At 35.4% G+C, this 27047-nt stretch overlaps 3 protein-coding genes across 3 annotated transcripts; 2 read left to right on the forward strand and 1 right to left on the reverse strand.

The window, feature by feature from the left end:
• Positions 1 to 3633: 3633 nt before the first annotated feature.
• LOC115626426 (protein rolling stone) lies at positions 3634 to 8144 on the forward strand. The gene is made up of 4 exons (XM_030521798.1): positions 3634 to 4084; positions 6937 to 7288; positions 7363 to 7546; positions 7607 to 8144. The coding sequence occupies exons 1-4, from the start codon at positions 3983 to 3985 to the stop codon at positions 7794 to 7796; spliced, it is 828 nt and encodes a 275-aa protein (XP_030377658.1). The 5' UTR covers positions 3634 to 3982; the 3' UTR covers positions 7797 to 8144.
• Positions 8145 to 10904: 2760 nt separating this feature from the next.
• On the forward strand, positions 10905 to 21950 carry LOC115626374 (protein rolling stone). Its single transcript, XM_030521730.1, has 7 exons — positions 10905 to 11000; positions 12073 to 12248; positions 17319 to 17591; positions 19426 to 19651; positions 19715 to 19834; positions 21215 to 21398; positions 21462 to 21950. The coding sequence occupies exons 3-7, from the start codon at positions 17490 to 17492 to the stop codon at positions 21793 to 21795; spliced, it is 966 nt and encodes a 321-aa protein (XP_030377590.1). The 5' UTR covers positions 10905 to 11000; positions 12073 to 12248; positions 17319 to 17489; the 3' UTR covers positions 21796 to 21950.
• On the reverse strand, positions 16384 to 17173 carry LOC115626375 (sex-regulated protein janus-B). The gene is made up of 4 exons (XM_030521731.1): positions 17040 to 17173; positions 16825 to 16983; positions 16629 to 16753; positions 16384 to 16558 (listed from the first exon to the last, which is right to left on the reverse strand). The coding sequence occupies exons 1-4, from the start codon at positions 17092 to 17094 to the stop codon at positions 16460 to 16462; spliced, it is 438 nt and encodes a 145-aa protein (XP_030377591.1). The 5' UTR covers positions 17095 to 17173; the 3' UTR covers positions 16384 to 16459.
• Positions 21951 to 27047: the final 5097 nt, after the last annotated feature.

Consider the following 27047-nt stretch of genomic DNA (forward strand, 5'->3'; position numbering starts at 1 on the left):
AATTATTGGCAACGACAAGCGAGCCCTTTGGATTCAAGCAATTAGAATTACATACTATAATAGTGTGGAACTGTTGTATCGCTTTCGTTTTTTGAATCTTTTCAGAGCTGCCAACGAATTGAAACCTGCTATGCTATTTCTAGCCAAGTTATTAATTGTTTAATTAACAATGGGATCTAGCGGCAATAACTTAACTTAAATCCGATATTACAGGCTGGTTTGGGGAAAAATATTATCTTAAATAATTTGATTACAAAAAGGACAAGTCTATTTTTTGCTTAGATAACTTAATTGCATCACAAAAATGTTAAGGAATTCATATTAAATCGACTTTACAAATTTGAATATAATGTCAAAGAAAAAAACACAAATAATTAATAAAATGCTTCCAACTAAAGATATTAACAATTCTATAAAGAACAAGTACTATTTGTAAAAAAAAGGGAAATAAATAAATTCCACATTTACAAGTATTCCACTAATCTGCCAAAATTTACTCAGTAGTTATAAATATAAATATTCTTTTTAAAAAATTTAATTTTTTTTGGGTTCTTCTGCATTAAAATATTACAAAATTTTAAAGTTAGAATTTAATCAGGCTTACAACGGTTTGAACTCAGATCGTGTAAGAATTTTAAACGATAACGATTTGCTGAATAATTAATGCATATATGTATACTTTTTCCTGCAACTTAACCACCAGCTTTCTAAAAGTGTTCCTGGAGTATAGGCCTGGAGTCGGGAATTACCTGATATAACCCGAAAGTTGGTGTTGCTCCATTTCTTAGCTAAGAGATAATACCTGTAGTACCAACAAGAAGGTTCTCCGCTTGTCATATAAGGTGGCTAGAGGTAATAAGGTCCAGCACTATTAAAAGGTCCCTTAGTCTACACATGTAGTTACAACGAAGATTAACTTACATTTCCCCCAATTTGATTATTCTTTTTCCTAAGATTGTATCCGAGCTTTACGCAAATTTTCAATCACAATTGGAAACCACAATTACTATTTCTTGGATGTGTCATGCGATTTAATCGCGTGATTCCCACACACATATGCCAGAATTCACCTCAATTGCTAAATAAAACACTTGAATGGCATCGCATTACATCAATTTGCAATGCAATCAGGGGCCGATAGCGTCCACAATTGTTAATCAAACAATCATTTAAATTGATATTAATATTGAATTGTAAATTTCATTTATAAAGTTCTCCCCATCAAGCTCTTTCTGACCTTTCTTGTGCTGGCACTTTCGCTTTTAAGTGATCGGTTCGATCGGTTAGTATCTGGCGGAGGAGCCCTGTCAATGGCAAGGTCGTCTCAACGGCCAATAAACCATGGACGTAGTATATTTTGGCTCTGTATAGCCATCTTGCGCGTGTGTTCCGCCAAATTGTGTGATATATTTGTTTAATATGCAAATGCCATAAATTAATTTGTAATCGATCCCCTGTTTATTGAAGGCATGTAGAATGATCCAATTTCAATTGCAAAACAACACACACGTACTACTATTTGGAAGTGCTGGACACAAAGTCAAAATGCTGTGGCACATTTTGAGGGAATACATGATAAGTCAGTTACAAATCAGAAAACGGTCCGACTGGTCTTTATGGATAGCTAGTCTTCGTGTAACCATACTTATGTAGAGTCTGTGCAAAGCTTTAGTGTTGTTTTAAAGATCGGCCGGAGTAGTAATACCTAGTATTATATACTAAACTGATAAGGCTGTTCTCTACCAAATGGTAGACAGACAGATAAACAAGTATACAAATGGAAACGAAATAAATCCTATACTCGTATATAGAAAAAAAAAAAACAAAGATATTCTATAATACAAGTAAGTAAACATTAATATCCAGAATATCCAGTAACAAAAAAAATACAAAATCTATCTTAAGTTGTAAGAAATATAATAAGTATTTGTATTTGTAAGCATGGATGCTGCAAAAAAAAAGTTCTTTAAAAATATATATGTATAAATATATTGTATATATTCATTATATAACAAAAGATTTATTTTTGGATACGGTATTAGTTTTCTGGGAGCCAGAAAAAGTTTTAACGAAGACCAAAACTGAATCGAAACGAAAATAAATAGAGATTCTCCAAGCATTTATAGTAAGAACTCTCAGCTGGTTTGACTTAAAAGGGTGGAGAAAAAACTAAATTAGAAAATTTAAAGATTTTAGAAATAATCATCTGAAAAATTGCTCTTTTTTTAGCAAAATACATAAAATTAAATTATTATTAGTATTTTAAAACAATAATCGACAATTAAAACAAGCTCTATAGATCAAGAAAAGTTCCCGAAACTAAAGCGGAACTCTTTTAAATAGGGGGGTATATTTTATCCCAAATAAAAAGGCGTTAAAGAAACTTTGTTTCAATATATTTGAGAGAAAAGAAGAAAGATTTCTATATAAAGACTATTTATCTCTTTTGTAAACTGTATTCAATAGGTTGATGGGATGTGGTTGATTTCAAGTGAAGACTGTCTAGATACCTCTTAGGGGGTAGGAAGATGCTAACTACTCCCTGATATATAATTTTCACAAGTCTAATAAGCCTAATAAGCCCTCTCTGCCCTTCGGTCACAGGGTATAATCAACTTAAAAATGCCTCTACCTGTATTAGTCTGTAATTGTAGCTATGATACCTTTCGCCAGATAAGTATAAATACGTATGTATATCCGTACATTTCAATCAAAGCTAATTTCAGGAAGAAGAGCAGACCATAAATGTGTATTTTCCTGGAAGGGTAGACAAACTTTCCTACCATTTTTCTGGGCATTCTATTTTGTACTTATTCAGATGCTTGTGTACATGCAGCTGGACGGATATCTATATATCGCATCGTCTTATCTGGGTCAACTAAAGCTAACCCTCTTACCTTTGGAACATAGGGCTAAAATCTACACAAATCTAGGGCTGCTACACAAAGATGTGAGTAGGCGCTCATCGTTCAAAAGCTTTTAAACTTAATTATTGGGGGGTCTATAAAAAGTTAGCTATTGACTCAGCACTTTGACTTGTGTACGATGAGTATGGTGTGTTATGTGTTGTGGGGAGAGAGCACTACTGGGCGTTTAATTGCTGACCTCTAGAGCGTCAAGTTCAGTGTTGGTCAATCGAGTCAACACTTGTCAATATCATTGATATCATATCGTTGTCATCAAATGCGATTCCCACAGCACATCACAGCGCAGACAATTGTCACTCTTTTTTTGTTTTTGGGGAGGGGGGGCCAACGAGACTTCTGAGACCAGCACTAAAATAGTCGGCGTTCCACTGAATCGGCGTTATTTGACACCCTTACGATCGACAGTTGTGCGAAATATTTATTTTTCCATATACGAGCATATGACAGGGCAATTTTTGTTGCCCTCGCCCCTCTACTCCTCTCTGCTCGTGGAACTCTGCAAGTGACGGCATTTAATTGAATTAGAGTATATTTATATCAATTTTTATTCGTAAACGTTATGGTGGTCCGATCAACTTGTATCGCTCATACCTACTATATGTATATAAAACATGACAAGTCGGCAGTTACTTTTCGCATTTCCCATTTGAAGCTTAGCGAGAAAAGCCGCGCGCGCGTTTCGTTCTACCTTCGTGCGCATCGGGTTGGCTTTTTTTCCATTTAGTGGTTACTCACACATTCGTTCGCTCTATCTTTCTATATTACATTCCATTTTTTTTCGGGGGTAATGCCAAGTTCCGTTTCCCTGCTACTAACATTTCGCATTGCGCCGTGCCCGAGAGCGCGTGTCGAGTGAAGCTAGTCGAGAAAAAAAAGTAATAATAATAATTGCTCGTAGAGACTTAAAAGGCGCACCGCTTTGGCCAAGTGTCAACGGTTTCCAAGATCATAATATTGTTGGTCTTAATAATAAAATTTAATTAAATTGCTGCTTGGGTTAACGAGCAGAGGGTGTGCTTGTGCTGTGTGTAATTCACGTTGATCGCGAACCAAAAATGCAGCTCATCAAAAAGTTTTGCAAAGGCTTTGGCAAGGAATTGCAATTACAGAACTTCAACTATGAATACAATCGCGTGGAATTGTTCTACAAGTCTCAGGTGAGTGAAGAATGTCTGTAATAGAAACATAAACCTGCCCAACAGCTGATGTGGGTTCAGTTTTCGCATGCGTAAAGTCCATAGAGTTGATTACATTAGGGGAACTTCTCACAACGTGTTTACTTTGTTGGTGACACGCGTATGTACCGAGTAAAGGTTTCCGAAATAGATATGGGTGCAAACAGCAAAGTGTGAATAGTTGGAGTTATATCTTTAGTTCATGACGTATGCAATTTTTGTAAGAAATCACAAGCAGGTTGCGAAATTGAAGTTCATTTCTAAGATTGTCAAACTACTGCAGTTGCTTGTAAAAGTCGTCGAAAAACTTGAGGCTTTTCGAACTCCGGAAAACTCCTAGTCTTATATAGTGTGTCAAAAAATTAAATTGAAAATAAACTTATATAAAAAAGTAAGCAATGCTCAGAGAAGAGCTTGAACTCCTCTTTATAAAAAAAACATTTCAATGAACTGTTTTTATTATAGTTTGTAAGCCAAAACATACATTTTATTACAAAAAAAAATACAGTCGAATTGATAACCTCCTCCTTTTTGAAGTCGGTTAAAAATATGAAAATGAATGATTACGAATAAAAAGATCACTTCAAAAGGCTTTACTTCATATGTATGTATATATTTTATTATTTTCAAGTTCGTTTATCAGTCAACATCTACAGTTGGAGAAACAATTAGAAAGTCTGAATAACTTTAATTACTTCTTTAGTTGTCCTTTAATTTCTGAATGAAATCTCACGAACTATTTCGATAACTAATTGAATTACTTCTTTAATTTCTCTTTAATTCCTGAATGAAATCTCACAAATTATTTCGATAACTATATGCAACTACCTTAGAAACAACAAATCGGTTGGAAAACTTGGGCAAATTATTCGACTATTTTTGGAATTTTTTATCCATCGATTTTAAATCAAAATATTTGATCTTTCCGTACTAATTATTTAGATTATAATTTGTATATATTTATTTATTATATATGATAACAAATCTTAATGAATGGAAGTACAAAAACAGTAGCGTTTTTAGAGGAGAGTATTAATTGAGTCTTGTTGTCAAACAATGGTATTTGATGGAAGCTTCTACTGCTATGGCTATATAGTAGACTATTATATTTATGGAGCAGGAAATTGCAGAGCAGAAAATAGTGGCATTTCATCAAATGGAACAATTTACAAATCTTTCTATAAAATGAAATGTTACTCTTTACCAGCAACTTAAAACAATTCTAATTTTAACTTTAATAAATAAATTTCAATTTTTATCTTAACTCAATTTGCACTATATTTTTTGTGTGTAGAAAATCCCAGCAAGTTCTTTTTGTTGCATACATATTTCTAAGAATAACGAAAATAAAACCTTCATATCAGTCAAAACAAAGAAATTCTTTGGTACGCACGTGATGTAATGGCGCCCCCATTTGTCGACCCCCATGTGACATTCCGAAAACATTTCTAATTAAAACTACAACTTTTTAGCACATTGCCGCCTAAAACTTACTGGCAAGCGTATGGCAGTTAGCACCACAATACGAGTATGTCACGAATTCGGGGCTGTGAATTAATTGATTTCGTGTTGAATCAAAAAGTGGAGAGCAAAGACAGGAAATACATGCTATTACGTACGACACTTTTCGGGGAGAATCTATGACTGCATTTGAATAATGCAAAGAGTAGTACATACTTATATATACGTAATGATACGTACATATGTATTTGCCTTATTCATACTGCAAACAAAAATCATGCGGAAGTCGTTCCTGCGACGTCATCGTTGAGCCAACACGTGGAGGGGCTGGTGTAGGTCTAGCCCCTCTCACACTCTCTCAGCATCAATTGTATGCTGATAAGGTCTGATAAGATATACCCACACTATATACACTTGTACATACATTCTCGTACATGTACATGTACATATGTATAGTACCTTTAGTACCGTTGCTTTGAGTGCGAACATGGAGCGTGGTAGGTGCATGTAAATAAAAGGAGAGCGTATTGTTTACGTTTGTTAGCATTATCTAATGGAATCTAATATACCCAGTAATCGTATACGAACGCAAAATGAATTCAAGGGCATATGTTTGTTTTGCTTCTGATCGATTAGAAGACAGCAAAATCTATTTTCAATTGTTTATGCCAACTTTAAATGAATTTGGGTCGGTGGGAAAGTCATGACCACTTTTTTTTGCAACTTTTAAGGAACGTTGATTATTAAATAAAAATTTGATATTTAAATACCATAAAGGAAGGATTAAAGGGTATATACTTTTGCCGCAGGCTTTTTTATGTAGACTTGTTTGTTTGTTCATCATCAAAACATAAAATGGTATATTTAATTTACCAATAAATTGTTTCCAATAAATTGTTTGTTGCACTAAAACTTGCTTACAATTGATTCAACAAATCGAATTAAAACACATTAATTGGTAGAGTTTTTAAAAAAGGAATTATTTCAATATTTAAATAAATTGTATTATTATAGGTATGTATAAGTTTTTTATTTATACAAAAAAGTTTTAAATTGCATATTTAATGTTTTTATAAAGTAAATAGTTGTGTGAATTCTAAAATACTTCTTCACCTAATTACAAATCTAGGAGCTTTTTTGAAGCTGCCAAAAACCAAAAACTAATACCATTTTGAGAGTCAAAAGAGAACCAAAAAAACGGCGTTTTTTTATATTAAAGTCCTGATATTTTAAAGTAGTTTTTAATCATCTAATCCATATGGACCTTTGCAATATGCCTTAAAGGTGCTGTGGATCGTCTAATGCTTATAACTTGACTCTCTTAAAATACAATTAATTAATTAGAAATTATCCATCTATTCTTTTCCTTGCAGTGGCAAAAGAATGAGCTCAGCTTTACCTATTTACTGTACCGTTGGGTGTTGGCGCTCTTCTTTCTCGGCGTCCACATAATTTGCATGATCGTGCAATTCTGCGATGGCAAATTCTTTATATATATGACGAACTGGGGCTTTGGCATGTGCACAATCACACAAATCATTGCCGCCATACAGGTCACCCGATGGCATTTCGATCTACAGAATATACGCAGTCTGGTGCAGGAATCGGGGGCTAAGGCGCGTATGACGCGATCTCTTAAACTCTACTGGCTGATCTACAATATGTCGCTATCGCTAGCATTGATCATATCGACAGTGTATTGGATATTTTTACATGGCAAAATGAGTGAGTGGCTCCATCTATTTATTTAATAATAATCTATAATATATGGAGGTTTACGTCCTGGATTTTTTTTGTAGATAAGCCCGCGCGTTTTCCGGTCATAAGCGTCCTTACGCACGGCCTGAACTCAGTATTAATGATCATTGACTTTCTAATCATTGCCTTCCCACTGCGACTGCTCCACGTCGTCTACTGCATGTCTACGGCTATATTCTTCTTTGTGTTCACGGTGATCTATCATTTCAGTGGCGGCACTGATGAGTAAGTGTGAGAATTAACCCTCATGAGCATGATTTAATTGTGTTCATCGTACACCCACAGATTCGGTAATCATTATGTCTATCCGATATTAGACTGGACAAAGCCAGTGGGCTGCATTATCACATTCGCCGGCATCTTCATGCTCTACATCATCTTCTGGCTGCTGCTCTTCGGGGTCTACAAACTGAAGCGTGTGTTCAATCGTGCGTTCAGCATTGTCTGGTCCCCCCATGCTGTGGGCCTGCTATAACTAACTTGAGAAGAAAGACGAGGAAGAACACGCCGCCATGTGTTGCATCTGTGGTTGCTGCTTTGCCACTCTATATGTCGACGAATTACACATAAGCAGCAACAACAATAACATCAACAATAACAATAAGAAAATAACACCGCCAGCATTTGAATTATGTCATAATCGCACAAAGACACACACTCACAACCATCTATTCCCATCTATTTATGTCGCTTTGTAGTTGTAAGAATTAGTAAATACATAACATACACTAGGCTAGTATTCCAGTTCCTTACATATTAAGAAACACAAATCGAATTATTTGTTGTTTTCATAGGCAGTAACAATTTAATAAAACATTGTTTGAATTCCGTTGAACGAATTATGAATCGAATATGAAAACTCTAAGGAATAATTTGATTTATTCATGGCAATTAAGAATAAGCTATCAAGTTTTTGGGGTTTCTCTGAGTCGATTTATTATATAATTTACATTTTGGCAAAAATTATAAAAAAAATTCAAAACAAATAAATTAAAAAAGCTCATGGGAAGAAATCATTAATACAAAATAATATTGATAAAACGCAACTCAAAACAAAACATATCTTAAAACATTCGCAGCTGTTTCTCATTTTTATTATTATTACATTTAAAGAATCAATGAAGCAAGTTCCTTTATTCAATTAACAAGTTAGTTGCCGAAAACTTATTGGGCTTTGCCATTTATCGCTCAAGTAAGTTGCCCATATTTCGAGTATACGTTTCCACATTTCAAAAAGTTTTATTTATCGCAAAAGCTGACGTTTTTCAGTAGAAGTTGGAAAGAAGAAATAACTTTTTTTTCAAACTCAACTTTTAACTCACAGAAACATAAAATTAATTTTAGAGATAGGGTCTTAGAAAAATATATAAAAATTACATGCACCTGCTATTATAAATAAATCTCAAGTCTCATCAGCCGCTGCCCCCTTGCATAGTCGCTGATTAGCAACCATTTTACCTAATCTTTATTTTTGAATAGATTACCGATAAGAAATAACAAATATTTTCCTACATCACACATATCCAAATAAATAATATGATCTTTGGACTTAATGAAACCATTGGACAGAAAGGATGAAGAACTGAAATGTAGTTTTCCATTAAGCTTAATGTAAAGTTTTTAGCGTTCTTAATCCATTCGTCGAAGCAGAAACAATTTCATAAACAATTCCATAAAAAATTCCATACCAGTCCATTCTATTTTCGTTTATGTTTCTGTAGCATTCTCTCCTGTTCTTCTTGACTTTTTTTTATCCACATATTTGGCCATAAACGTGCATTACCTGCTCTGTGTTTAGAAATGCGTAATAAAATGATGTGTGATGGGCATTATGAAGATGCTTCTTTTTTAAGATCGTGTGTAAGCCAACTACAGAGCAGCATAAAATCACGTTCTTTTTGATTGCCGAACAAAAAAGGCAGAACCGAAATAACTTTGTTTGCCATCGGCATTGTTTTCAGCCATGGCTCACACTATGATTGCAAAAAAAAGAAGAGATCCACTACAATATATATTATGTGTGCAAAGAACGCCAGATAAAAAGACTAATTAGGCAGCCTCGATGGTTGCTTCGCACTGTGGTTCAGATCTGTGGGGTATGTGTGCGTTTTAGGAAGACCGATTCAGATATATGAAAACGGCTTTAAATCACGCCTTCAACCGGGTTTTTCTTTATAAATGATCTAAGACAAGGTCCTTTTAATCAAATTTCAAGCTTCAAGCCTAAGACTAATCATGACTGATCATAATGACTTAAGACTAATCAGGCAGCATAGGACGTTGTTTCGCACTGTGGTGGAATTTGAAAATCACACAAAATCACGTGAATTGAAAAATTAAAAAAAAAAAAAAAAAAACTGGAAAGCAGAAGGATTTTCGGATATAAGCGGGACCACTTAGATTGGAGTTAATCTCAGATATATAGGTAGTTTTTATTTTGGAGAAACACAAAATAAGAAACAAATTTACCGATATAATCGGGACTGTTCAAAAAATCATAAATATATGGAATATTATAGAGTTTTGTGTTCTCTGTTGGGCGTTTAATTATTTAATTATTTGAAGCCAAGCACGTAAAACGGCTTATTAACGCTTACAACTTTTCTAATATGGAAAAAATTTATTCATTTAATCAAGTATAAATAGTATAAAATAAAATATATATTTTATATTGCCACTAAAAATGAGAAGAGTGAAAACCGTGATTCGAAATAACAGATTTCAATAAATATATACATAGGTGGCCTGTGTTTTTTCCACAAACTACTTCTTAGTATTTACAAAGCATAGTAAAAGTTATGTGCCAAATAAATCTACTTTTTCAGCTTCTGAGTATGAAGATTAAACATTTATTTAAATATTTTGTAATATACTTTAAAGAGGACATTTTGCCGAATGCCTCATTTAATACTAATACTATACACCTAATTCTGTTTTTACACGGTAGATTGGTTCCTAAAAAAGTCGTGTAAAAAAAACCGTGTAAAAAAGACATTCTCCATTTGCAAAATGAATCGTGCTAAGTGGAATATAAATGTGTAACCACAAATTTTTATTTTTAATTTTCAAACCGTGTTAAATCAAAACCCTGTAAAAACAGAGTTAGGTGTATATTATATTTCCAAGAATTTGTTCCCAAAACTTTGCAAGTTATTATGCAAGCACTAGCGAAAAGCTGTTTGCATTTGTAAAGGTTTCAAAATTTACAACAGCATAATATTTATGTATTTTAGTTGTTGATTTAACAGCAGGCTGGTAAGTTCTAAATGCTAACTTTCTGTTCAGTTAGGTACCCATTTTAGACCACTGTGCGTCTGCTTATGACGAAAGCAGATACGACACACAACGCACAGCCAAACAGCGTAAGCACAAAGCAGCGTAAGCCTCTCGGGGTCTTGGCTTTGCTGCTGTTTTCATTCAGTTTTTTATCATTTTGCAAATATCAGGCCCGAAAATAAACCCCCGCCAACAACAACAACAACACCTGCGCAGTGGTCGCAAGCAGCGACGCCAACAGCGACGTCGGCTCCAGCAGTTGGCTTTGAACTTTACGATATGACTTTACGATAAAGCTTACGCTATTGCTGGCATCAGTGTTTAAGCTACGATCAGTTTTAAAACGTGCGTCGCGTTGACAAATCGTCGGTTTTGGTCGGCGCCAGCGTGTTCAAGTTTCCCGGTTAGTTGCATTTGAAGTTGCCGTTACTGTTGTTGTTGTTGCTGCGGTTGTTGTTGCTGTTGCATTGCGTGTTGGCTGTAACGTTTATTCTTGTGCATTGGCGCATGAATATTCCATACGATCGGGCAATGTTTTTCTGCATTTTTTCGGGTCGTTGCTGTAATATTTGTACATACAAACGTAGTTGAAAATGCAATAGGCAGCAGCAGCAACAACAACAACAACGACTAGCAACCACTACTAACTAAACGCCGTTATGCAAAGTTGCTCTTGTTGACCCACATAGACAACAACAACAACAACAACACCAACACCAACAAGTGGTTTGAATGACAAGCCATGCGTATAATACGCACAAAGTGCTTGCAAAAATAAAAAATAAATAGGAAAAAGAAATAGCTAGAAAGCCCTATTTTTGTAGAACCAAAATAAAAAACTGCCATTACTCTTGTTGTTAGCCCCAATTGCTGTAGTTTTGGCAAAACAACAACAACAACTACGACTACAACTCAATTGGCCAATCGTGTCAGTTCATTCTTGTTTTCGCGGTTTATTTCTGGTTCCCGTTCTGAGCTTGTGTCGTGAAGCGAATAATAATTTGAAGTTTCATTAAAAAAGTACAAAGCACAAAAAGTTAAAAAAATATATATTCGTTAAGACTCATACTTGTTTTCTATTCCATAGCAAAAGTATTATTTAAAGCGTGACAAAATTTTATTAACTTTTGCAATGTTGAAATGCTTTTATTTGTTGCTAAGCACAGATTTAAAATTAAAATAAAAACCAAAACAAATCAATTATAAATTTTTCCATGAATAATATAAATATTTTCATTGCTTTGGGAATTTCAAGCTAAATCACTGGCATATCCCTTAATGGGTTAAGGGTGTAAATATTTGCATGCAGCATTTTTTTAGGTGCTATGTCATTAGCTGCTATTTTGAATAACAGGCTGCGTACATTTTTGATTTATTTATTTATTTACTTTGCACGTAGAAGCCATTCGAAACATTTATCAAAAACTTTGGTTTCTCGCCTCTTTCTCAATAAAACAACTTTTTGCACGTTCTAGAGACGTTAATGAGACTCGTTAATAGAGCCGATGTGCAACACCATTTATAGATTAAGCAATTCAATCAAACAATTGAAAACAAATAACACTACTTCCTGTACATTGAAGAAACGGTTATAAAAGCATCTTCTCGGTACTCAATGCTGTTAACTGATTGAGCCAACTTATTGCTGAAGGTGAGTCTTATTATGTCTTGTTAAGAATGCTATCAAAACGTACTAATTCATGGGCGTGAATAGAATTCATTGTTGAAGGGCTATGAACAGATGTGGATTGGCACATCGGCTGAGATTTAGGATTATCCACATTCGAGGAAACTTTAAAGCAAATATATAATGAATTAATTTGCAGAGAGATTAATGAAGAACGCTATTCTAAAACTTTCCATTTGAAAGGGGTAATTGCTTAAAGAATTGTTACTACTTACTTTTTGTCTCTATATCGAGTTAAGGGTCAGCTGAAAGCAAAAGATAATACATAAAGAAATGAATAGATAAATAATAAATAATACATAAATAAAGTGTTATTTAATTCTTTATTTTTAAATTTTTTTCAAACTTGTTTGCTAGCTTGTTTATTTTTTCCTCTTATTAGTTAAATATTTTATACATCCCAAGAACATATTAAACATTGCTAGGTCGAGTATTTATTTCCCCTGCTTTAAAATAAATATTAGATATCAATATTTGTCTAAAACCTAGTACCAAGTTTAGCTTCAAAGTACATTTTGTCAAATATTGGAAACAAATATTGAAATCTAGTACTTATGTGCTAATAATTGAATAAATAGTTGAATTATAAAGTACAGCTATAGTTATGTAATTATTCCAGAGATATTTAGCTAGAAAGAACTATTTTGTTTGCCAGTTTAAAAAATTCTTTGCATAATTTTGTATAGAATTTGTATGTATTGTTCAGAGAAAGAAATTTCTCAATCGAATGGCTGAAATAAAAATGTAAATTTGCACGGGGCCGTCTCGTTTAATCGCTTCAGGAAAGTTTTGTAGTTGTTGGCGTTAATACTAGCATATAGAAAATATATACTATGTATACGTATACAATATATTGCCTTCGATGGCGTTGAACTCTTTGATTTCACTTTCTACGTCGCCAAAAGCCAACAGACTAGCCAAAAAAAAAAATTGAAGCAAAAAGTAGTATGAATTGAATTGGCATTAAGTTGAAGCCAGTGAGTAGCTGGAAATGTTTGTGAAGTGGATGGAGTGGCCTACTAAGGCTAATGAGGCCACCCAGATGAGATAATTGTGTGTCGCGTAAATGGTTTTATCTTATCGGGCCCGACAATCTGTTTGTAACTTTGCAAAACAGCAGTTTGTTGGTTTTAAAATAATTTACAGCTAATGTATAACCATTTGCCACTACGCACTACTTAGTAGTAGGTATATACTTGTAGTAGAGTAAGTCAATGGGTATATACTTGTAGTAGAGTAAGTCAATGGGTTGGACTCGCTGGCAACAACTTATGTACAGACAGACCCACATCACATCTTTTGTTGTTGTACTTATTTATTTACACAGTTGGCGCGCATGTAAAGGTCAACCAGTTTTTGGATAGATATCAAGTTTTGAACTTCAGACGGCGGCATATAAATTATAAGTAAGGCCCGGTTCATTGTAGTACAACTTCAAAAATACATATGACGAATATATAGCAGAAAACGCACAACAACCACTAAATAAAGAGTGAATAAATAACAAATATAATATGTATATAGAAAAAAGGCACGACATAGAGACAAGCGAAATAGTTGGTCGCAAGCGTTGATGCTACGGCAGAGATTGTTGGTAGGTCGTCAATATTTTTCTTGGTCGTAACTCGTGCGACAGTGCGAGGCAAGTTCAGGGCCGTCGCACTCCATTGAATGGATTTGTGTGCGTGTGTGTGTGTGTGTTGAATGGTTATAATATAATTACTTAAAAATCTGAACATTGTGTTTTTCAAACAAAAACAAGTGTTCTGCCTCATCGTAATAAAACAAAGCTGGTTTTTAATGGAGCCATTAGCCAGCCAACTAACAAATGGAAATATGATTTTACTTAGCTTTTCAATTGAAAACAGCTGTGGAGTTACATAAACAATGCTATACACAATCATCCATAATGAGCTTATATGTAGAATAAATAGAGTAGAGTAAATAGAGTATTATAGAGTTTACGATATTTTTCGGGGAGTACTCAAAAAAGACTCTGAAAAGTGTTGCAATAGCAGAGAGATATTTGGAACGATATATATTAACATCTATATTTTAAAATATGCGAGTATATATGTTAGAAAAAAGTACTTCAGTTGTAATATAAACCTTAAAATAAATCTCGAAGCAATTATATGTACAACCGCGGTCTCTAAAAACGAAAAACTAACTGAATACAGATTAGAGGGCCAAGCCATTTTTCTCTTCCTGTTCATAGGAACACATGGAGAGTATTATTTTCTAATTTAACAAGACTGGACAAATCTCAGTGACTAAGCAATAATAATTATGATAGAAATAAAAAAGGAGGGTCAATTTAAACTCTACATATTTAATTAATTATAATTTAATTAGAAATGAAAATCAAGAAGTACGATTTTTTAATTTGTCCTACTTATTTATTTCGTTTGGATATATTTAATTATATATTTTTATCTATTACTTGTATTTGCATGGCCTCGCCAAAGACTCATTTAAATTGTTAGCTATTTAAGTTTAAAAAAAATTATTTTGTTAAAATATAATTTATAGTTCAGTTGTTACATTAAAAAATGTGTTGTCCTATTTACTTATTTCGCGCACCTTATATATACATGGATACAAGATATATTTTTCAATCCAACTGCGTAAATTCGCATTTAAATCTCGACATATTACAAGTATAGTTGGATCGCACATTCTCAAGGGAAGTGGGAGGTGGGGAAGGCCTTTTCTCACGCATGCATGTTTAATGATTGCGATAAACTAACGGATTAAACAGGCTGTTTAAGCAAACAGGCCTGTTCGCCTATCTCCCCTCTAACGGTTGCCTGTTTGAGGCCTGTTTTGTTACACAATCTCTAAGTGGCTGGCATGAAGCGGCCTTAGCTCGCCTAATCGTTTTGTTTTACTTACAACTCATATTTTATTACACTATAGTAAGTATTTAATAAAGCAATGCCTATTCATTTTGTAATCGTAATAACCAATGCCAGTTAACCAGTTAGCCAGCCAGCCATGCATTTAAACGTACTTGATGGACTGCAACGACTTGATAGCAGTGCGTTTTTTTTTTTTTTAACTGAAGGTTTCTTATCCATAAAAACTAGCATTAGAGTTTGAGTTTTCAGCATTAAACACTGGTATTAGGTAGCTAATCTTGTTATAACTATGAGCCTTTTAATATCTTTAATAAAAGGTTTTTTCTTATAGAGGAGTAGCTTTAAGGGGTCCTCGCCTTTCCTTTCTCTGGCTTCTATAGTAGAGTTTAATGTCTGTTTTCAACCATGGCTGTATACAAGACAGGAATACGTTAGGCATTCTCCCATTTCACCCTTTAAGAGGGCGGCTATATAAAAAATTATATTTATTTGTAGTAAGTTCTTTAAAAACGGTTCAAGAAAGTTAAGTCAGCAAATCCCAAGCTTGGACTGATATTTTTCTCACTCTCTCCTAAGCTCTCCAAAACCTTTTCTGACAACTTACCAAGACACATAATATCTCAATAAATAAACACTAATGAGTCCAATTGTCATGTAATATTGGGGTAAAGTGTTTTAAATAGGTTCCAAAATATTATACAAAGTTTACTCATTCAAACGAAAACTCTGCCATTCAAAGCATTATTTCCGGAGTCTCTTATTTTAGGCATTAAATAATGCTTTATAAGTCTTGAGTTGTTATGAGTTTATGTCTGGCAAGGTATCTGGCGAACATATTCTACACATTGTACGCAATATTCATATTAATTTTATTTGGGTATGCATTTATTTTGCTAATAGTTTCTGTGGTTTCTAATATGGAGTAATGATTTATTTTGAGATTGCATTCTTTATCCAACTTATCTCAGCTTTCAACGTATTATCTATAATATTACAATCTCAAACTAGATATAAATCTACGTCTGTAACAAGTTTTCTTTGCTAGTGAGTAAATATCGTAGTCATTAGAATATTGTGTAGATCCCTCTTTAATCAGCAGTCTTCAGATAAGATTGGGATCAACCATTAAAAGCCTGGCAAATGCAAAGAACGCATGGCTTAGCATTTTTTAATAATTGTTTTTAAAAATTGAACTTCTTTGTCAGTTTGAATTGATTTTTAAAGAAAAGACAACTATAATAATCAGTCATTTCATTACTTTATTCAATTTTGTATCGTCTATTATGTAGTTAAGCATCCAGAAGATAATTTGTTTTAATAATCCATACCACCTTTTTCATATTTGAATGTGTAGCCAGGATAAACTTTCTTCAGTATATCCTTAGCTTCTCTATGATCGGCCTTGCCTAAAACCTGTAAATAAAATTAACCAAATAAGCTTACAAATGAGTCTTGCAACCCTTTTTTTATTCCACTCAGTCACCTTTGACTTGCCCCAGATTGATATCACCTTGTGGCAATCGTCATGGTCCATCCAGCCGCCACCCAGACATTGTGTGCAAAGGTCTTTGTCGTGGACCTCGGCTTGAACCTTATCATAACCCTCCACTATAAAGTAAGCCCCCAAAATTTTCCATTTACTTTGTCTATGTCTGAGAGTCTGGTTTCTAGCTACTTACAATGGTTTTCTATGTTCTTGTAGCCGCGTATCAGCGTCCTGGCAGTGCGGGTTTCCCCATGGATATAGGCCATTATCATAAGATACCTGAATTTACCCGTTGGTATATCCACTTTTGGTAGCTTTACCAGTTTGGCACTCTGTCCATAGCCGCGCGCCACTACCAAGAAGATTTCGATATTAAAGATTATACCTATGCCTAGGGCTATGACTTACAGCGCAACATTGTGCCACAGTTGGGCACAGTCAGAACGTTACGGACCTTATTCATTGTGTACGGATTTTAAAATTTATTTGTAGAATTTTGATCTGTCGATGCCAAAAGAAGACTGAATGTTTTCGAGCTAGGAATGCAGGGCGAATGAAAATCGCACGCCTGCCTAGATTGTGGGAATTAACTTCTCTTTTTTGTAAATAATAATTAAGTGTGTTTGCAGTTCAAGTATAATAAGAGCATTAATTACCATTTCAAATGTAAATATTATATAATTTCAGTTATCTCAACATTTGACCGGAAAACATGCTAGAATATGACAAAGCAGTCAGTTGCTAATATTTTGTCAGAGTAGCAGTTGCATGTCTAGAAGATTTCCACGAAAATTACACAATTCCTATAAACGCAAATCTCTCAACCACGCCACCTAACCTCAGTTGAAGCTGCGAGTCATGAGTAAATTGTCGGTTTTGGTGCACCCTGTGAAGAAGGAATTTCGACGCAAAGCTTGCGGATTTGATCATGAAGCGCCAGATGATTTCGTCAAATCGCAGGTGAGTGAACAACTCTTTATTTAAATAACAAATGGCTTTATTACTTGTAGAAGGGATCTATAGTTGACACTATAAAGTTAAGCTACTATTTTTGGTCGAGGTTTTAAAAAAAAACACCAATGTCAACACAAACAGAGCAGAGTTTGTATGGGAAAGTCCTTGGCCACACACGCCCTCCATAGACACGCACTTCAACCCAGTATTTGTTCATCATGAGGGTCAATGTACATGAGTAGTTTAAAGTACCTGCCCCGTGTGCACCCAAACGCCCATTAGCAATGGACTGTGTAAACTCCCAAAAGATAGTTTAATGTTTAAATAAAGGGGGGAAATAAAGCTGACTATTTAGTACACTACAGCTGTTTCCATATCATTTGTTCATAATGAGCAAAATCGACAACCAAATTCAGGTTGTTGAGCTGTTAGGAAAAGCTATTAACCATTGCTTTGAAAAATTTATTAAAAATTACTGATATTATTATTTCTTTTTTTTTTTTTTATTTATTGAATATTCCACTCATAAGCCAAGATGTGTAATATTTTTTATTTACACAATAAATGATGTTCAAGAAAGCGCACACTAGATCTACTGAGTCAGATTTTAATTAAAGGGTGTCACGAAAATATCCACACTTTAATGTAAGTTATTGTAATAATAACAGAAAAGTTCATAAAAAAAATAATTTTAAAATATATCTTACACAACACCCCTGAAAAAAATGGTCTGCAGAAACACAAAGCTTCTAAATACTATTTTAATTTTATTTTTTGATCATGAGAAGCAGCAGCATAAAGCAAATAAGTAGCATTAAAATAATGTTTTTGAATATTTATACAAGCCTTGTTTGCATTTATAATATAATTAAATAAGGTTTAAAAATAGTTTTATTCAGGGGTGCCACAGAAAACTTTACAGATTTCGTGTTGAACTGTTTTTGAAATCTCTTTAATAATCTGTCGGTCAGAAATTTGAAACATTTCTGTGGCACCGAAAATTGGTTTTCTGGCAAAATTTGGGAGAAAGATATTTCTGTGGGACTCCCGATTATAATTGATTAATAAATTGAAATTCTTTTCAAACCAAAAATAAGTTTTTGCACGCCAAACTAAGTTTATATTGATAAATATATTATATTGATATTATCAAATGTTAGTTAAAAATTCGCAATTAATTACAAAATTTGTATTTTCTTTAATGTTTATTTGAAAAACTTAATTCATAAAAAAATATTGCCATCTTAGTAATTGGTCAAACATTAGAGGTTTCTCAAAATATGAATTAATAAAATGTCAGACTAAGCAGAAAAAAAAACATTTCTCTCTCATAAATAATTTGTATTTAAGCAAATCTTTATTAACACTTTTCTTTGCATTTCATTTAACGCAAGAGATTTTTCTGCGACACTTGGTTGAATTCTGGTTGAAATTTCAGTGACATTCTAAACCTTCCGATTTAGTTCTTCGGTATTTTAAAGAGCGCTGCGAGTACTTAACAAATTATTCAATAAGTCAAAGTCCTTATACAACCAAAGAACAACTAGGACCCGTGGGCGTTATTCACAACAACTGCTCAAACAAGTATTGAACCATCACCAACATTTTGTTGAGTTACCTTGAGCATATAGAATGAGTATTCTTTTTAATTCGTCGTATCAATGGAGTGGGGAGAGAACTAGAACTGGCTGGTTAATACTTAGTACCTTCGAGTATAAGGGCTTGTCGTTGCTGTGCATTCGAAATTAAACTAGTAAAATATTAATGGGAAACAAAATGATTGCTATACAAACTGAATAATCTTATATTCCCCCTCCCCCCACCTGTGTGTGACGGACAGTGGCAGACCTGCACCAAGAGCATTGCATATCTAGTCTATCGCTGGTTTATGGCACTCTTCTTCCTGGGCGTAGTGATTGAATCCATGTTGCCAGTTGCCACTGATAAGGGCAGCTATTGGCTATATTGTATCTATATGACCAATTGGGGCATTTGGTTGTGCATGCTCACAAATATGCTGGGCGCCATTTTGGTCACAATATGGCACTATCATCCGGAATATGCGGGTAAGTATACAAATAATTTGCTCTATAATTTAAATGCCATTCGACTAATGGTTTCAATTGCAGATAAATTGCTCAATATGCAGGCCTGTTGTAGTCCCTTTCGCATTTACTGGGGCATGCACATCATAACATTGGTGCTCTCGATTGTCATAACCATTATCTATTGGAGTATACTCTACGATGGTAAGTGCTTTGGACTTCTTACATGACAACGTATGCGGGAAAAGGGGGCATATTTCAATAAACAAGTTTTTAAATCTGGAAATAATTGGCATTATTTCGATTGCGATTGTACTTTTTTCCTCTAATTGAATTTTACAAATACATATAAAGTGTTTTGTTCCATATGGTGGGAGAAATAAACAATAAACAGATTTTCTAAAATACAAGAATATGTAATATGCCATGCATTATTTAATTTTTAAAGTAACACTCAAAAATAATTATTACATTTTTAGTGGGTGATTAAAACTTAAAAAATATAAATCATGGTGAAAATGGAAAGATAATCTTTAGAAAAGGATATCTGTAAAGACCCCGCTTTCTCCAAGTTACTATAAGTGAATGATTTTTCGTTTAAAAATAACAAAATAATCATTATTTGCAGTTCCCGTTTTTTTCCATATGTTGCATAGATTCGATTTTCTAAAATACAATACAAACATATGCCATGCATTATCGCCGAAGATGTAGGATAAATGTGGGATATATTTTAACTAATTACTAAAATTCCACTTGTAAAGCGAAAAATTATATTTCTGGCGATTTTTAAAAGAAAAAAACTTAGCTTAAAAGACTTTAGAAAGAAAATTACCTTTCTAAAAAGCACAGAAGTTCATTTAAAAGAAAATATTGTCTAGGAAATGATTTGCAAATAAATTATGATTGAAAAAAAAACTATATATATTTTATGCGAAATAATTCTCTGAGACAAACCAATTTTTTCTTGTATTTCACGATTTTTCCAATAGAGAATCTTTTAAACATTCTTTCAAAGAAGAATCTTGCTAACAGAAAGCTATTTAATTTAGTTTTAAAGATGTTATTGTCCTGGAATGCGCTTAAACCTAATAAATTGAATGGTGTTCCGTATAATTAAGATTTTAAATAATAATATGGGTTCGATTCAAAAACATTTTAACCGGTTCTGGATTGTAAAATACTGAATATATTTAAAAGAAAATAGTTTCTGTTATTTGTCTCAGCTACTTATTTCGCTCTAGAAATGGACGCTACAGCTATAGCGGCAAAAAGAAAGACAAGAAGATACACATATATTAAAACACTGGGCAAAAGAAAAAGAACAAAAGTACTAGATACTGTTTTATAGGGACTGATCTATCGTGTTTAGTTTTATTCAAGTAAGAAAGGTTTATACATGCAACAACCCCTCATACTACAATCTAAAATTGTCTGAAGTTACATTTAGGAATGACTGCTAAATAGTTCAGTTAAGATTGCGCAAAATCTTTCCTTTTATGGCAAACTTCTAATATTTTTTATAAATTTTTATTTTTTCTATTGTTTCTATTCTAAAATCGAATTATTTTTATAACTTTCCAGCGAACGAAAGCATCTTAGATGCCACGAATGTGCTAACCCATGGCTTCAACTCCATTTGCATGTTCATTGATTTGTGGATTGTGGCGCATCCTTTGCGCCTGCTGCACATGTTCCTTCCAGTATTGTTTGGCATTATCTATGCCATATTCTCATATATCTATCAAATTTGCGGCGGCATGAACAAGTGAGCACATTTGCCATCTAACTAAGAGCATTCAGCTAATGAAGTTTGTTTCGCCTTCCACAGAAAAGGCAAACCCTACATATATCATGTCATCGATTGGAGAGAGCCGAACAATGCTCTGATTACCGTTGTGGCTGTCCTTGTGCTGTCCTGCTGTATTTATGTGCTGCTCTTTGTCTTCTTCAAGCTGCGAATCTTTCTCTTTCGACGCTGCCATCAGAGACGTTTCGAGCTGCCCATCAGTGGCAAGAAGAACGGCAAGGTTATGGACACGAAGCCAACATCGAATGGAATACAACACTCGCCCTCAAGAATCTCAATGGTGCTGGGAAACTATGCAGGCTATGATAACCAGGGCTATGCTCCCAATGGTGAGCAATATGTGTTGAAGAAATGAATAAACCGACTGGAGGCCGAACAAAAGTATTTTGTTATACTACATAGTACTGTATTAGTCCAATTGTACAATAGAATTTTTGAACAGTGATATTATATATTATATATTTTAAAGAAGTTAATGTTAGGCAAATAAATTTTAATCCCAAAGTCGAATTCATTTTTATCTATTACATCTGCATAATATACACACATTTGCCCAATCATGGGTAAAACCCATTCAAGTACGGATCATTTCCTATCCACCTGCCTAGTTCCCAGCACAAATATTAAGAAATTTTAAAATTTCTCTCAACATTGGAACTTTGACGCCCTGAAATCAATATTTACATTGAAGCGAACAATTGAAAAATCCAAAAGCTTACATTTAATATTCCACGAAATAATTAAAAAGGCAAACTTAGTACGAGTATTGTCCTGAGAACTGTGCAGTTGATAATGAAAAATTCAAGTGTTGAACATTTGATGAAAAGGTTAAGGGACATGTGGGTGTGCGTGCACTGAACACACAATGACAAAATTGAAGGGACTAGTCGGGTTACAAAAAAACCCACAACTTTTGAAAGCTTTTCAAGCAATCAAGCGCCCATCGTCGCATGTCGCTGGGGAATGAAAAGAATAGAATGGTAAGGGGAACAAGTTGTGTAAATATTTTACACAAGTCTCTAATCGCCTTTGAATGAGAGCATTAGCCTAAATTATAGCAAAGCCCAATGCTAGAAGAATCTAAAAGTGTCCATGGTCAATGGTTAAGGCGAAGCTATTTCTGTTCCAAATGAGCCTAATTTACCAAGTAAATTATGTTGAAAATCAATACAAACATAAGTACCAATGCACGCATGTTAATATAAGCAGATAATAATCTTATGTTATCTACAAGTTATCTGTCACTGTTGCATACGAATGTAAGCATAAAGAATATGTATAGCAAAAGTGTCAGTCTCCAATAAAACTCTAAAGCGAACAGACGCACGGCGGTCCGCGACTATTGTCTTTTACTTTACTCCTACTGAGCCCTTCCCTTTTCAGCGAATATATAATCTATTCAATAGGTTATGGGCCCAGGGCATATAGGCTCATAGGAGAAGTTCAAAGTATTGTGAAATAGTAATCGTTTGGTGACTCAAGAAATATAACATTTAAAAAATGAGTGCGCTATATCAAATAGACAAATTGGAAGAGCATAACTATGACTCATGGAGCATACAGATGCGATCTGTCTTAGTGCACGCGGAATTGTGGAGTGTGGCATCAGGTGCTGAACCTAGTAATACTGAGAGTTCAAGGCCAAAAGATGAAAAGGCATTAGCAATTATAACGCTAAGTGTAAAAGCTTCACAATTGGGCTTCATTAAAAATTGCAACACTTCGTACGAGGCATGGAAAAAGTTAAAGGACGTTCATCAGCCGAGTGGACCTGTACGGAAAGTGTCGCTGTACAAGAAATTGCTAGGCAAACGCATGTTTCAAGGCCAAAGCATTTCAAGTTACATACACGAATTTAACGAAATTCTGGATGGTTTGTGTACAGTTGGCATCGAATTAAATGATGAGTTAAAAACAATCGTGTTGTTGTCAAGCTTGCCCGAACCATACGAAAATTTTGTCGTCGCCATTGAGACGCGTGACAATTTACCGTCATTTGATGTGTTATGTATCAAGCTGATGGAAGAGGGAGAGCGCAGAGGCAATGCAGATGGAGAGAGCGAGAATGCAAGAGCATTTATAGCTACGCAGCAGATCGTCGCGCATTCCAAAGCGAATTCAAAAAGGAATTCAAAAATCGTCGTTTGCTACAACTGCGGCGAAAAAGGGCACTACAAGGCACAGTGCAAGCGTGAGAAAATTCGCGGTGAAGGGAAAAAGCAATCGACAAAGAAAGAGATGGAAAAGCAGAGCAGCTTGTTAAATGCGTTGGACGTTGGAAAGATAGAGAACAACATGTGGTGTCTGGACAGCGGAGCAACAAGCCATATGTGTTGCGATAAGACGTTATTTTCAAAATTTATTGCGCACACTGAAATGATCGGTTTAGCTGACGCTGGTTTCCTGAAGGCCGAAGGCAGAGGAGAGGTGAAGTTACAGACAGAACTTTGTACCTTGGTGTTGTCAGATGTACTGTATGTACCGAAAATGAATGGCAACTTTATGTCCGTCAGCCGGTCAGTGCAAAAGAACAATGTTATACATTTTGGGCCACATTTTGCTAAAGTTATACAAAACGGCGAGTGTATACTGAAAGCGAATAAAGTTGGGAACCTTTATATGTTTCAAGGCAAACAAAATAGGTGTTATTCCGCAACTGAATCAGATGGTACATTGTGGCATAAGCGTTATGGCCATTTAAATTTTACCAGTCTGAAGGAAGTGATCAGCAAAGAGCTAGTGCGTGGTATTGGAAAGGTTTTTTTCCCAGACAACTTGAATTGCAAAACGTGTATGCTAAGCAAAATACATGTACAGCCATTCCCAAAGGTAAGCACTAACCGTGCCGAAGAGCTGTTGGAACTGGTTCATGCTGATGTATGCGGCCCATTCGACACGAAGTCACTTGCTGGATCCAAATACTTTCTGACCTTCATCGATGACAAGTCCAGGCGTATATTTGTTTATTTTTTGCGGAAGAAAGATGAAGTGTTCAGTAAGTTCGTCGAATTTAAAAACTTGGTTGAACGGCAAACAGATAAAAAGCTCAAATGTATTCGAACCGACAATGGAGGCGAGTTTGTCAACACAACATTCAACGGTTTCCTGAAACACCATGGTATTGCAAGGCAATTGACCGTGGCTTATACTCCGCAGCAGAACGGCGTGGCGGAAAGAGCAAACCGGACATTAACGGAGATGTCCAGATGCTTATTGGTGCAGTCGGGCCTAGGCGAGTCTTTGTGGGCCGAAGCAGTCAACACAGCAGTATACATAAGAAACAGATCACCTACCAGTGCACTGAACAACCTGACTCCAATGGAAGCGTGGACAGGTAAGAAACCCTGTGTTAGCCATCTAAAAGTTTTTGGTTCCATTGCAGTTGCACTTGCAAAGGGTCCCCGTAAAGGCAAATTCAAACCCAAAGGGCATGAGTACCGTATGGTTGGGTATTCGGTAGCAGCCAAAGGCTATCGGTTATACGACCCAGAGACGAGGACGATTGTCGAAAAACGAGACATTCTATTTGATGAGCGTTGTGGTGGTCATACCAATGAAGATACCGTTACGGTAGATTTTCCTGCATGCGAGGTTCAAGAGCATGTCACTCACACGGATGGTGACAGAAGCATCGACGACGATGACAGTGAGCACAGTTCTGACGACAGCAGCTCCAACGCATATGAGAGTGCAGTCGAAAAAGAAGACTCTGACGAGGATACTGTGAAGATTGGGCCAGGCCGGCCTAAAATTGTTCGAAATGGTAAACCTGGTCGTCCAAGAAAGCAATACAATGTGCTTGGAGCATTGGTTGCTAGTGACGTAATGGTTCCGACATCCTATGATCAGGCCGTTGGTAGCACACATGCAGTATTCTGGCAAGAGGCGATGCAAAAGGAATATCAGGCACTACAATCAAACGAAACCTGGCAGATGGCTGATTTACCAAAAGATCAGCGAGCAGTTGGTTGCAAGTGGGTATACAGCCTGAAACGTGACTCTGATGGAAAAGTCGAACGTTTCAAGGCACGACTCGTTGCTAAAGGGTGCTCCCAGAAGTATGGCGTGAACTATGTAGAGACGTTCTCACCCGTTTGCAGATTGGAAACCGTGCGGTTTATTTTGGCGTTAGCAGCGGAATTGAAGCTGTACCTTCACCAGATAGATGTGTGTACCGCCTATTTGAATAGCGACCTGCATGAAACTGTTTATATGAAGCAGCCACAGGGATACACAGATCCCAATAATCCAAGTAAGGCTTTATTGCTTAAAAAGGCAATATATGGATTGAAGCAGTCGGGGCGCGAGTGGAACTCCAAGCTCGATTGTGTACTACAAGGCATAGATTTTGTAGCATGTGAAAATGAACCGTGTCTTTACAAAAGGAACGGAAGAGGTGACTTATCATTAATCCTTGTTTATGTTGATGATATAATTATAGCATGCCGATCAAAAGAGGACTTGGCCAACATCAAGTCAGCCATTACAACATCGTTTGAATGTGTTGACAAGGGAGAGCTGCATTTGTTCCTTGGCATGGAAGTGCAGCGCGACGGTGAGCTTGGCGAAATTTCGCTAAGCAATTCGCAATACATCAAAGACATATTGCGTGAACATGGATGCGAGACCTGTAGACCTACAGCGACCCCACTGGATGCTGGTTTCCAAGTGATATGTACCAGCGGGCATTGTCAAAAGGTTGACATTGCATCCTACCAGTCTTCAATTGGCGAGTTAATGTGGCTGGCGCTTACAACAAGGCCAGACATATTGCATTCCGTTGCCAAGTTAGCTCAACGGAATCAAGATCCGCATGCAGAGCACCTAGTGGGTGTAAAACATGTGCTTCGATACCTGGCGTCAACTGTGGACCTGAAGTTGCACTACAAAGAGTGTGGACAACCCCTTACCGGCTATGTGGATGCAGACTGGGGTGGCGACCGCATCGATCGCAAGTCGTATACTGGCTATGTATACTACTTGGCTGGAGGACCCATATCCTGGCGATCTGAAAAGCAACGCAGCGTGGCACTTAGCAGCACGGAGGCGGAGTATATGGCTCTTTCAACTGCGTGTAAGGAGGCCATATACCTACGGCGTCTTATAGTGGAGATTGGCTGCGGTGACTCGAGTACTCCAACTATTCTTCATGGCGATAATTTAAGTGCTCAACAATTAGCTAAGAATCCTGTACACCATGAAAGAACAAAGCATATTGATATTAGATATCATTTTGCAAGACAGGTTGTAAACGAAGAACAAATTGTTTTACAGTATACATCAACCAATGAAATGATAGCTGATATTTTAACGAAAAATCTCCCTAAAGCGAAGCATGTTCATTTTACAAAGCTGTTAAATTTGATTTGAAAATTTTTGTAAAACATGTTTGCATTGAGGAAGGGTGTTGAAAATCAATACAAACATAAGTACCAATGCACGCATGTTAATATAAGCAGATAATAATCTTATGTTATCTACAAGTTATCTGTCACTGTTGCATACGAATGTAAGCATAAAGAATATGTATAGCAAAAGTGTCAGTCTCCAATAAAACTCTAAAGCGAACAGACGCACGGCGGTCCGCGACTATTGTCTTTTACTTTA

The sequence above is a fragment of the Scaptodrosophila lebanonensis genome, unplaced genomic scaffold (genome assembly GCF_003285725.1).
Source record: "Scaptodrosophila lebanonensis strain 11010-0011.00,11010-0021.00 unplaced genomic scaffold, SlebRS2 tig00000085-arrow-pilon, whole genome shotgun sequence".
In the NCBI taxonomy this organism is placed as follows: domain Eukaryota; kingdom Metazoa; phylum Arthropoda; class Insecta; order Diptera; family Drosophilidae; genus Scaptodrosophila; species Scaptodrosophila lebanonensis.

Bases quoted from the DNA above. Each gene is read 5' to 3' on its own strand.
- LOC115626426 (XM_030521798.1), top strand. From the start codon at position 3,983: ATGCAGCTCATCAAAAAGTTTTGCAAAGGCTTTGGCAAGGAATTGCAA. The intron at 4,085-6,936 runs GTGAGTGAAGAA...TTTTCCTTGCAG, and splicing joins AATTGTTCTACAAGTCTCAG to TGGCAAAAGAATGAGCTCAG. The intron at 7,547-7,606 runs GTAAGTGTGAGA...GTACACCCACAG, and splicing joins TTCAGTGGCGGCACTGATGA to ATTCGGTAATCATTATGTCT.
- LOC115626375 (XM_030521731.1), bottom strand. From the start codon at position 17,094: ATGAATAAGGTCCGTAACGTTCTGACTGTGCCCAACTGTGGCACAATG. The intron at 16,984-17,039 runs GTAAGTCATAGC...TCTTCTTGGTAG, and splicing joins CTGTGGCACAATGTTGCGCT to TGGCGCGCGGCTATGGACAG. The intron at 16,754-16,824 runs GTAAGTAGCTAG...CTTACTTTATAG, and splicing joins CAAGAACATAGAAAACCATT to TGGAGGGTTATGATAAGGTT.
- LOC115626374 (XM_030521730.1), top strand. From the start codon at position 17,490: ATGAGTAAATTGTCGGTTTTGGTGCACCCTGTGAAGAAGGAATTTCGA. The intron at 17,592-19,425 runs GTGAGTGAACAA...TGTGACGGACAG, and splicing joins ATGATTTCGTCAAATCGCAG to TGGCAGACCTGCACCAAGAG. The intron at 19,652-19,714 runs GTAAGTATACAA...TTTCAATTGCAG, and splicing joins CTATCATCCGGAATATGCGG to ATAAATTGCTCAATATGCAG.